At 34.3% G+C, this 10,719-nt stretch overlaps 1 protein-coding gene across 2 annotated transcripts in view; it reads left to right on the plus strand.

Annotated features, from left to right (window-relative positions):
* LOC122357771 (dedicator of cytokinesis protein 2-like) overlaps nucleotides 1–10,122 on the plus strand; it is a 92,969-nt gene extending 82,847 nt beyond the window's left edge. For both annotated transcript variants that reach the window (XM_043257328.1, XM_043257329.1), the window contains exons 35-51: nucleotides 340–430; nucleotides 2,207–2,317; nucleotides 2,470–2,559; nucleotides 3,301–3,405; nucleotides 3,506–3,647; nucleotides 4,206–4,287; nucleotides 4,393–4,477; nucleotides 5,260–5,346; nucleotides 5,857–6,033; nucleotides 6,116–6,199; nucleotides 6,286–6,423; nucleotides 6,500–6,618; nucleotides 7,166–7,259; nucleotides 7,345–7,443; nucleotides 8,371–8,467; nucleotides 9,532–9,680; nucleotides 9,813–10,122. In XM_043257328.1, the coding sequence (XP_043113263.1) occupies nucleotides 340–430; nucleotides 2,207–2,317; nucleotides 2,470–2,559; nucleotides 3,301–3,405; nucleotides 3,506–3,647; nucleotides 4,206–4,287; nucleotides 4,393–4,477; nucleotides 5,260–5,346; nucleotides 5,857–6,033; nucleotides 6,116–6,199; nucleotides 6,286–6,423; nucleotides 6,500–6,618; nucleotides 7,166–7,259; nucleotides 7,345–7,443; nucleotides 8,371–8,467; nucleotides 9,532–9,680; nucleotides 9,813–9,878 (1,816 nt within the window). In that variant the 3' untranslated portion in view covers nucleotides 9,879–10,122. The remainder of the gene's footprint in view (nucleotides 1–339; nucleotides 431–2,206; nucleotides 2,318–2,469; nucleotides 2,560–3,300; nucleotides 3,406–3,505; nucleotides 3,648–4,205; nucleotides 4,288–4,392; nucleotides 4,478–5,259; nucleotides 5,347–5,856; nucleotides 6,034–6,115; nucleotides 6,200–6,285; nucleotides 6,424–6,499; nucleotides 6,619–7,165; nucleotides 7,260–7,344; nucleotides 7,444–8,370; nucleotides 8,468–9,531; nucleotides 9,681–9,812) is intronic.
* Nucleotides 10,123–10,719: the final 597 nt, after the last annotated feature.

Below are 10,719 nucleotides of genomic sequence, written 5' to 3' on the forward strand. Positions count from 1 at the left end.
TTAACATCATTTTTTTTATTATGCTATCATGTTTTTATTGTGTTAGCTAGCATTTTGTAGTATTTTTGTATAAAATCCAAATAACCCAAATGCAGTTTGACTGAAATTAATTGGAATGAACAATGAAAATAGTTTAATATATATATATTATATATATATATATATATATATATATATATATATATATATATATATATATATATATATATATGTAAAAATCAAGGTATTTTTTACAGTATTCTAATATCAGATCGTTTGTATTCATAGCATTTTATTATATATTGTATTTATGTGTATATAATGTATTAATTCATTATAACTGTTGTGTGTGTTTCTAAGGTATCTCTATAAATTGCGGGATCTTCATTTGGACGGAGAAAACTACACGGAGGCGGCGTACACACTTCTGCTGCACTCCAAACTGCTTAAGGTCACACACGCGTTTATCTTTATCTGCACGAGGACTTTTCTACTGGGATGATTACATTTTTCATCCACTAATCGTAATCAGAACACATTTTAGCATTTTTTACATATTCGTTAAAGTATGGTTTGGGTGCGCCTGTTACTCTTCGTCGTCACGGAGAATGAATTATCAAGAATCGTGAAACGTAAACAGGAAGTGACATCAAGTTTTGCTGTTTTTGAGGGGCCTTACGAACCTCGCGTCGTAGGTTATACCCCCCTCTCTCCCTCACACACACACACACACACACACACACACACACACACACACACACACACACACACACACACTCACACACACACACACACACACACACACACACACACACACACACACACACACACACACACACACACACACACACACACACACACACACACACACACACACACACACACACACACACACACACACACACACTGCACACACACACACACACACACACACTTCACTGCACACACACACACACACACACACACACACACACACACACACACACACACACACACACAGCAGTTCACACACACACACACACACACACACACACACACACACACACTGTGTCACACACACACACACTCTTAGACACACACACACACACACACACACACACACACACACACCTCTTAAAGGCTGCCTCTCCTGACATAGAGATGTTTTGATTGGTTCACTGCAGACACTCTTCTTCTCTGTGTGGTTTACTGTTGTCTCTGACGGTCTTCCAGGTCAGATTTATGCCATCAGAGCAGTTCCTTTATATATTGATTTATAGAGCGTTTTACTCTGCTGTGTGTCTCTGTCTCTCCCTCTTAGACGAACCTGGCACAGTCCACGCATTTCTATCATATTTAATGTTAGCCTCTCCTACCATTAGAAAACATTTCAGTTCAACAAAGGTGTCATGATTCAGTCAGTCCCAGTTGAGTATCACTGATATAGTACTACAGTTTTTGTTCATATTTTAAATAAAATGTTAATATTTATATATTTTTAATTAGATATTATATTTCATGTTTTAATTTTAGTTTTCGTTTATTTGGTTTTTGCATGTATAAAATGTATTTATACTTGAATTATATATGATATAATTATCTATAATACATTAGATCACATTATATTATATTATTATTATTATTTTTGCATTTACACAAACAGACAATATATATTTAATATATATATTAGTGTTTTATTAATCTGTTATTATTATATTAGTTTTAGTTTAATATGTTAGATTTTTTTTTAGTTTTATGTTTTTTTTTATGTCTGTGTAGGTTTTTATAAATTGTATTTATTAGGTTTATTTAGATTTATTAGGTTTATTTTTGTAATTTTAATTAAATAAAAATGAAATATCTGCATATTATATTATATTATATTATATTATATTATATTATATTATATTATATTATATTATATTATATCATATCAATAATGAAAATAGGCTGTTTGTGGTTAGAGTTTTAGTTTTAGCAAACTATAAGTTTGATGGGACATTACTTCCTGTTTAAATTTCATGATCCTATTTTACCTAATAATGGGATGGGTGTTGCACTACAATGCCTTATTACCATGCACTTATACAATGCCTTATGCCATATTAATTTCTAAATGATCATCTCATTTAGCATGGCCTGACGGTTTCTCATGGCTAAGAACAGGCTACATTGTGCGGAGGGCATGTAATAATCATGTCCAGATTGTCGTATGACATTAGACATTAACGTTGTGATGTGTTTGCAGTGGTCAGAGGAGCAGTGTGTCCTTCAGCTGGACTACCAGAGGCCTCAGTCCCAGCGGCAGCTCAAAGAGTCGCTCTACGACACCATCATCAGCTACTTTGATAAGGGCAAGGTCAGCTCAGCTTCACACGCACTTCATGTTTGATATTCAGCAGACGTGACTGGACTGGGACTGGATGTGGAAGGCTGACCTCGTCAATGTTTGATCGTGTGTGTGTGTGTGTGTGTGTGTGTGTGTGTGTGAACATGTTTTTTACATGTCAGATGTGGGAGGAGGCCATCACTCTGTGTAAGGAGTTAGCAGATCAGTTTGAGATGGAGGTCTTTGATTACGAGCTGCTTGGACAGAAATTGGTAACAGCGCAATAAACTTTACACATTTAAAAATATTAATATGATATAATATAATATTCTTTATTTATTTTGATTCTTTTTATTCTTTCATTACCTGCTTTTTGCATTTTTTGCACTTGCTTTGCAGGTGTATTACATTTATGCATTTATTTATTTCATTATTATTTAGCTTTTTTACGAATTATGTTCTATTTAGTCTACTTATGTTTATTTCTTTCCGCTTTTTTTTTTTTTTTTTTTTTTAATTTTGAAACACTATATTATATTTTATTTTTACTTATTTTTACACTGTTTATTCTTTTTATTCTTTTGTATTTTAATTATTTGGCTTATTATTATTTTGCAATTTTGCAAGGATTTTTGTATTTTTTGTTCTATTATTATTTTTCTTTTTATGTATATGTTTTATTTAATTATTTCTTTTTCATTTTTCCTATGTACATTTTAATTATTTTCTACCTTATTTATACTTTTAAAAACACTTTTTTATAAATTACATTATATTATTTATTCATTTATTTGCATCATTTGTATTACTTTTTCATTTTTTGTTATCTAGCTTTTGTTTGCATTATTAGTTTTATCTTAATTATATTATACGTTTTTTATGTTTCTGAAAATATATTATCACTTATATTTTGCTTACTGTCCATATTTTAAAAGTCCTCTTATGTATTTGTTCTTTCAGCTTTTTAGCATTCTGTCCCTTTGTTTATTTCATCAGTAAATTTCTTTTTGCAGAATCAGCAGGCCAAGTTTTATGAGAACATTATGAAGATCCTGCGGCCCAAGCCAGACTACTTTGCGGTGGGATATTATGGCTGCGGCTTCCCTCAGTTCCTCAGGGTCCGTGTGTGTTTAATATTCTCAGATAAGGCTGCGGCTGTGCTAACAGATATGTTATGTAATCTAGATCATGATGTGTTGATCTATTTAATATCAACAGAATAAGGTTTTCATTCACCGCGGGAAGGAGTACGAGCGCAGGGAAGATTTCCAGAGTCAGTTGATGAGTCAGTTCCCCAGCGCCGTGAGACTCAACATCACCACAATGCCTGGAGACGACATTAAAAACTCCAACATGCAGTGTATCCTTCACTAAGATCTTTCCATTGGCATATTAGGAATTTTAATTTCATTCATTTTTAATAGGACAAACTGTATTTATTCATGTGTGATCTTTTTTTTTTTACTTTTCATCTTTTTAAATATATATTATATTATATTATATTATATTATATTATATTATATTATATTATATTATATTATATAGACTTCTGTCAAACGATTAATCACGTCCAAAAACCTTTTTGTTTATGATTGTGTTTAATCAAATCAAATCACACACATTCAATATATATTTTGAAAATATGTATGTTTATATAATTATATGTTCACATTATTATAATTAAATATATTTAATATATTTTAAAATATATTATATATATATGTATATATATATATATATATATATATATATATATATATATATATATATATATATATATATATATATATATATTATATATATATTATATATATATATATTTATATATATGTATGTATATATATATATATATAGTTTTATTTTAAAGACACAGCCTCTATAAATGCTGAGTGGGTTGTTCTTGACCGATCTGGATCAGATATCCAGTGTTTTACAGTACAGCCGGTTCTGGAGATCCCGCCGCGTCTGAGGAACAAACCCGTGCCTGATCAGATCATCAAGTCAGTCTCCAGAAAACACAAAACACGTGTCTGAAGCTGCGTGTCATGATCTCACTCTCTCTTCTCTTCTCTTCTCTTCTCTTCTCTTGCTTCGTGATTCTGTAGTTTTTACAAGTCAAACTACGTCCAGCGGTTCCAGTACTCCAGACCTGTGAGGAGAGGGAAAGTGGACCCTGATAATGAGTTTGCCGTGAGTGTCTCATCCATCTCTGCTGTTTATAAAGATGAGGATAACTAACCTATAGAAGTACAGAAATGCATCGCTCATTTCGTTGGAAAATGATAAACGTTCAACCTAATAGCCTAAATATTTTTTTACAAAGCTAATTACAGTATTGCACATATACTAGTGGCTAAAAGTATTGAAATTTTACATTTTGAATTTTAAATAGCAATAAACATAAAATGGTGGTACTGTTGTTGTTTTTTTGTTTGCATTTACTATTGTTTTCCATTATCTTTATTTTTTATATTTTTAATTTTATTTTAATGCTATTTTTAGTTTTAGTAATTTAACGTCCTTTTTTTATTTTTTTCAGCTATATTTAAATGAACAAAATGTATTTGCAATTGTTTAAGTTAATAACAGCCCTGAACTCTACATAAATCACTTCATCATTTATGCTTCATCGTTGTTGTAAAGGACAAAAAGGAGACGAAATCTACGATGAATAAATACTGACATTATGTAGCGTGCGTTCTGAACAGCGGGTGGAGGTATTCGACCGTTTCTGTTAGTGATCTGTCACGCTTCACTATGTAGGCAAACGGCAGAAAGCTCAAAATATGTGACTGTATTCTAAAGAAAATAAATAAATAAACTACAGCTACCAATATCAACAGACAGAGCTCACATCTCCACTAGAAATGAATGCTGTGTGGTCGAGTTGAAGAGTTTTTGGCCTTTACACAGGCAGTACACTGTTACACACACTCACAGACTCTTTAACGTCTTGTCCCTCTGCTCTTCAGTCCATGTGGATCGAGCGAACCACGTTCATAACCGCTTACAAACTCCCAGGAATCCTGCGCTGGTTTGAGGCCACTAGCATGACCCACGTGAGTCTCTGTCAATCACACTGAAATACTAGTGTACTGCATCCTGTGCTGTGTATACCTTTTAAACTGAATATAGTATATTGTATGCATAAGAGTAAACAAAACATGTGCCATATGCCAGTTCAAACATGCCTAATGATAACAAAAGTGGAGATCTATTCTATTCTATTCTATTCTATTCTATTCTATTCTATTCTATTCTGTTCTATTCTGTTCTGTTCTGTTCTGTTCTATCCTGTTCTGTTCTATCCTGTTCTGGTCTATTCTATTCTGGTCTATTCTATTCTATTCTATCCTGTTCCGTTCTATCCTGTTCTGTTCTATTCTATTCTATTCTATTCTATTCTGTTCTATTCTATTCTATTCTGGTCTATTCTGTTCTATTCAATCCTGTTCTGGTCTATTCTATTCTATTCTGTTCTGTTCTTTTCTATTCTGTTCTGTTCTGTTCTATTCTATTGTTTAACTGATTATCAGATGTGTTTGTGATGTATTAATTTTCTTTGTCAGACGACAGTGAGCCCGCTGGAGAACGCCATCGAGACGATGGGACAAACCAATGAGAAAATCCTCACCATGATCAACCAGTACCAGTGTGACGACGCTTTACCCATAAACCCCCTCTCCATGCTGCTCAACGGCATCGTGGACCCCGCCGTCATGGGCGGCTTCGCCAAATACGAGAAGGTCAGAGAGACACGGTGAGAAAAGCGAGAGAAACGCCGAGAACGGATGCTGATGTGTGTGTGTGTGTGTGTGTTTTCTCCAGGCCTTCTTCACGGATGAATACATGCACGAACATCCTGACGACAGAGACAAACTCATGAGACTCAAAGACCTCATCGCATGGCAGGTCAGACACACGACGCTAGAAGAGACGAGTCGTGTCCGGTCAGGACACACGCCTAACCTGCTTAAACTCCCGTTTGACTGCTTTAGATCCCGTTGTTGGGCAGAGGAATCAGTCTGCATGGAAAAAGGGTGACGGATGACCTTCGACCTTTCCACGAGCGCATGGAGGAGTGCTTTAAACAGCTGAAGAAGAAGGTGGAGAAGGAGTATGGAGTGAGAGAGCTGGTAAGGACTAATGTGAAAAGAGATCAGAGGAAGTGGGAGCATAAGGTGGCGGTGCTGATTTTCTTCTCTCGTGTAGCCTGATACAGACGAGAGACGATCCACTCGACCGCGCTCTATGCTGCGCTCCGTCCGACAGTCTATCTGCTCATTGGCTGGATCTGAATGTGGAACGCCCACTAAGACACACCCAGAGAGGTGACCACACCCACACGTGTCTCTAAACTCAAATTAACCTGCTCTGATTATTTCTGCAGTTTATAAAAAGATACATTATTTTCTAGAAAAATACAGAATATTTGTTTAAATATTTATGTTTTGCTATTTTTATTCGCATTTGTTATTAATATGGTTTTATTTGATTAATATAATATTTAATACTTAAAGTTTAATAGTTACTATGTTATTTCAATATTTTTAATTTAGTAATTTTTTTTTTTTTATATTTGCTTTAATGTTTATATTTTAGAATGTATTCATATTTATAAATATATACTTGTTTTATAAATATGTATTTAGAAATATCTTTTACATTTCCATTTAAAAGATTGTGTTTATTTATTTGTAAGCTTTACAAGTATGTTTAATAATTATATTTTAATAAATAGTATATTTGTAATTAATATGCACTTTGATTTGGTGGCAAGGTCATGTGACATCAGTGTAGCATAATATTGTTGCTTATCACTACATAAAGTGTCCTGTAGTAGTAGGCAGTATACAGCATATCTCTCTCTGCTTGTAGCGTATCTCTGGACAGTGGCGCTCCTCTCTCTCCGTCCATCCATCGCTCCAGTGGAAGCGTCAGTGTGATGGATGAGAGCGGTGTGGAAGTGGAGGTGAGGATGATGAAGATATCACTGCAACGTTTCGAAAACAGACCGATGATTGCAGCTCAGGTGACTCTTTGTGTGACTCTTTCAGGTGAAACTGAGGAAATCCAAGAAGAAGAAGAAGCTCGGCCGTGGCAGCATGATCTTCATCAGCGAGGAGAAGGAGCGCTGCAGCACCCTCGACAAACGGGTGAGACGGAGACATTTAGAAATAAACCTAGAAAAGTCACGTGTGCAGAAGTAGATACATCTAAGAATACATTCTGAAGCAAACATAAAAATAAATCAATAAGTATTGTGAAAGTGAATAGTTGAGACAAAATGCTTGGCGTTCCCCGTCGTGTAACGCAATACTCAATTTAATTTAAATAATTAACGTATCAGTTACTGTAATTGAACGTAATACTCAGTGTTTGAGCTCATATTATTTGAGACACTATTTTAAAAATGTATATTTTCTAGAAATATATAGAACACACAATATTTGTTTAAATACTTATTGTTTTATCATTTTTATTCATATTTTATTCATATTTGTTATTAAAATATGGTTTTATTTGTTTGATATAAGATTTAATACTAGTTTCATTCATATCTGTTTTAATAATTGTTAAAAAATATTTAGTGATTTTGTTGTTATTTATTAATGTTTTATTTTTAATTAATATTTAATAATTTTAATTAATGTTTATCTTTTATAATAAATCAATAAAAGTCACATATAAACTTTAAAACCATAAAAGCTCATATTATTTGAGACACTACATTGAATATTTGTATTACATGGAATTAATTTGTAAAATTAATGTATCATTCTGCAGAACCAATTGGAATGACGCAGTGAGCTCAAAATGGTGATTAAAAATAATAAAAAATAGCACATAAAACATACAAGTACATATTTTAACCAGATATCTTAATGTTGTAATATTTAGTCAGTTATTTTTATTAATTGTTAATTCAGGCACACTGAAACACCTTTACCCTATAGGTTATTTAATTTATTGGTTATTTTTGCAAGTTTGGTCCTTTATCAAGCTGTTTTTGTTTTTATTTTGTGGTGATTGTGATGATGTTATTATGGCAACTGTTAGTTTGATTCTCTGTCTCTCTCTAGCTTTCTAAGAAGCAGGAGTTTCGGAGTGACACCAATCTATCAGAGCCGAGCGAGAGCAGCGGCCTGGTCAACTCCAGATCTCTGCCCACTATAACAGGTAAAAAAAACACTCACATCGTAGCCGTTCCTCTCTTTCCGTTCTGTTGTTCTTAATTTTAGCTAATTAAATGTACGTAAATGTTTATTAACTTTGAGGTTTTGTGGACAAAAAAACGTGATGCTGTCAACTTCCTGTTTTGAGGATATTAGGGGTGCCCAGAATAGTCGACAGTTCAATGCTTCGGTGGGAGGAGCCTGGTTGGTGTTATGACCTTGCCGTTTTGGCTACATGGGGGTGCTCAAATGTCAGATTTCACACCGATCTACTGTTTTTCTCCCAATAAATTAACATACAGCATAGTATTGTAATGCTGTGATTCTGAAAAGAAGCAGATTTAATTATTTTAACCTGTGTATTTAAATCCACCAACCCCTATAGATTTAAGTTACACTTTACCGGAGAACCTTGGCGGTAGGGATTGAAAACTTTAAAGGGTTAATACACCCAAAAATGAACATTTTGGTCTTTTACTTACCTGCTTCTTTCAGACAAATCTAATCGGAATTATATTAAAAACTTTAATTATAAAATAATGAGTTTAGTCTTTTATTATAAAATAATGAGTTTAGTCGCTGTGTTTCTCAGCTGATTGTTGTTGTGTGAAGAACGATCATTTGCATTCGAGACAACATAAAATGGATTAAAAACCTGCTATCGAATGCTTCATATCAGTCATCTTCAGTGCGAGCAGCTCGAAACAGAAATGCAAAATATTAATTAACTACTGTCATATACGTAACGTTATGATGAGAACACTATTGTAAAAATAAAAAGTGGTTCTTAGGGTTTCGCCGACGTTTTATTTCTTTTAATCAAAACAAAGCATTATTTTGTATCTGCGAGGCGTCCGTTACCCTGTGTGTTATCATCAGTAATTATGACCGTCCAGTGTCTGACTTGACTCTTGGTAATGTGTTTTGAATATGATTAGACTATCAGCAAACTTGGAAAACTCAGATAACCCTTAGTCGGGGGCACCCCTAGTGGATGCCAGAATTCTCTACAACCAAGCAAGACGTGGTTCGTATTAACAGACGGTTAATTTCACACGCTGTCCTCAGGTCTGTCTCTGTCGGTAGCCAATGGGAGCGAGGAGGTGGAGTCGGCGCGGTCCAAGCGTGACAGTAAGAGTGTGTCTGTGTGTCTGCCGTCGGACCGCACCGGTGACCGGCGCTCCAAAGGAGTCATAAACCTGCTCTTTAAAACCAAGGTAATGCACTCAGCAGAGCTTTAACCAGCCACAGACACTGTGCATCATTACCTTTGTTCAAGTGTGTGTGTGTGTGTGTGTGTGTGTGTGTGTGTGTGTGTGTGTGTGTGTGTGTGTGTGTGTGCGTTTCAGATGAGCTCCAAACCCGATGAAGCAAAAACATCTTGTGAACCGTCTGAACCCTCCACTCACTTTTAATTCTGTCTCTTTAGTTTTTATTTTGGTTTTATAGCATTTTGGCTGTTCTCTTTTCTACCACTCCTAACTCGTATCTATAACAAACAGAAACGATACAGCTCTTAAAGTCTGCCAGTGACAGAGCTGTAGAAGAAAAAATGAAATTGATTTCATTGAACGTGTTTGAAAACAGACTCTAATGAAATGAAGTCAGCGTTTTAAACATTGTACCATCTGTACCAGCAATAAACTCATTTTACAGTTATGATATTTTGTATTTATTATATGCACGCTATAGACATCATTCGGCATTTTGTATTTAGTTGCTAACCATAGATCTGAAACTATAAACTGTGATATGCTTTTAACATACAAAATGGCAAAAAGTTCAAACGGATGTATTTCTGTACTTGAGTACCTACAAATACAAAATACAGATACAGAATAAAATGAATAAATAATACTTGTTACACTGGTCTACAAACAAATAGCCTGGAATAAATGTAGTCATGTATACTGCATCATTATGCATGACTGAGAACAGAAATGATGTTTAAAATTCAATTTAAATCAGAAATGACTAAAATACATCAATAACTGGGTTTTAGGCTGATAGCACACGTACATCTATGATACGTCTATTTGACGTCTGCAAGATGTATTATTTAGGTCGTTTGCTCATCTGCGATATGTCTGTTGGGCGTCTCCTTGTAGATGTCCTCAAGATGTTTATGATTTAGAATCAATGTAAAACTGACACGTGTAAGACGTCTGCCAGGAGTTCGTAGACAGCAGATGCTTTCCAGATCAAGAGATCTTTAACAGACGTATGTGTGCTATCTGAGAAAGTACTATGAAGCTC

Source organism: Puntigrus tetrazona, chromosome 14 (assembly GCF_018831695.1).
Source record: "Puntigrus tetrazona isolate hp1 chromosome 14, ASM1883169v1, whole genome shotgun sequence".
NCBI lineage: Eukaryota > Metazoa > Chordata > Actinopteri > Cypriniformes > Cyprinidae > Puntigrus > Puntigrus tetrazona.